Source organism: Theobroma umbraticum, unplaced genomic scaffold, assembly GCF_002168275.2.
Source record: "Theobroma umbraticum cultivar Fairchild unplaced genomic scaffold, ASM216827v3 scaffold_30.0, whole genome shotgun sequence".
Taxonomy (NCBI): domain Eukaryota; kingdom Viridiplantae; phylum Streptophyta; class Magnoliopsida; order Malvales; family Malvaceae; genus Theobroma; species Theobroma umbraticum.
Window position 1 is genome coordinate 10,288,873 of NW_018397254.1, and position 1,023 is coordinate 10,289,895.

The following is a 1,023-nucleotide window of genomic DNA, read 5'->3' on the forward strand; positions in this document are numbered from 1 at the left end:
TTGTTCTGGATCACGAACTCGATGTGGGCGCCGCTTGAACGGAGTTCGTTTAGATGATTTTGGATAAAGGCAAATGGATCGAAAGCGAAAGGGTCGCCTCGGGCTGACCGGGTCGACCCGAATAGGCTAGGGTTATGAAGGTCCATAGAAGCAGGGGACGATGAAGACGTCGTTGTGGAAGAAGACGCGGAAGGGAAAAGTAGCGGGAGGAAGGTGGAGAAAGGATCCGATAACGATAAATAGGGGTCGGAGAATGGATTTAGGTTTGGATTCGGGCTCTGGAAGGCGGAGTCTTGATTAGGGTTAGGGTTTTCGTATTCTTCGAGGAACCCCTCGTTGCATATGGGACAAGAAGGGTCAGAGGAAGGGGAGATTGTTACGCTGACGGTACGATTGCATTGGTAGCAAAAGAAATGCTTACTGGTTACGCCGACAGTGTTACCGCCGCCGTTGACGTTCCCGTCGAACGACATGTTTAACGTCGGGGATTGTTTCAACGGGAGAACCAGACAGAGAAATGAAATTTGATTTGAGGCTTTGTTTTCTTTATTCAAGAAAATACATCTAATGGAGAGAGATTTTCAATTTAATTTTTTTAGAGGCTTCTAGAAGGTCTACTGACTTTAATTAAGTAATTTCTTTTAACATAATTAAAGGGCTTTTGAAGTCAATAATAATAATAAAAAAAATTAAAGGGCTTTCAGTTTTGTAGTTAACGTTTAATTTTGCACTTCCCTTGTTCAGCCAGATTTAATGGACCTTTTTATTACTTGGAGAATTATGGCAACCTTCATCATGACAGCTTTAAGGTGGAATTTGATATCAAGAAAGTGATCAATTTTTTTAGGAATTTAATTAGTGGGAAATGCTTTGTTCCGTTTGGTAGGTCAAGTTGATGAGAATGTAACTCTATTTTGAGTATACAATTGTCATAGTGGGAGGGAAGGGAAGGTGATTCTTTCTTATACGTAAGGGAACGTAAAATGAGATAAAAAGGAAAAAATATCACCTTGCGTTGAACTG

The 1,023-nt window shown here is 41.0% G+C and overlaps 1 protein-coding gene across 1 annotated transcript; it reads right to left on the reverse strand.

Moving 5' to 3' along the window:
* Positions 1–2: 2 nt before the first annotated feature.
* On the reverse strand, positions 3–573 carry LOC110427449 (E3 ubiquitin-protein ligase RING1-like; the record flags this gene model as incomplete). Its single annotated transcript, XM_021442984.2, has 1 exon — positions 3–573. A coding segment is annotated over exon 1 (471 nt), but the record flags the coding sequence as incomplete, so codon positions are not given.
* Between the last annotated feature and the right edge of the window lie 450 nt (positions 574–1,023).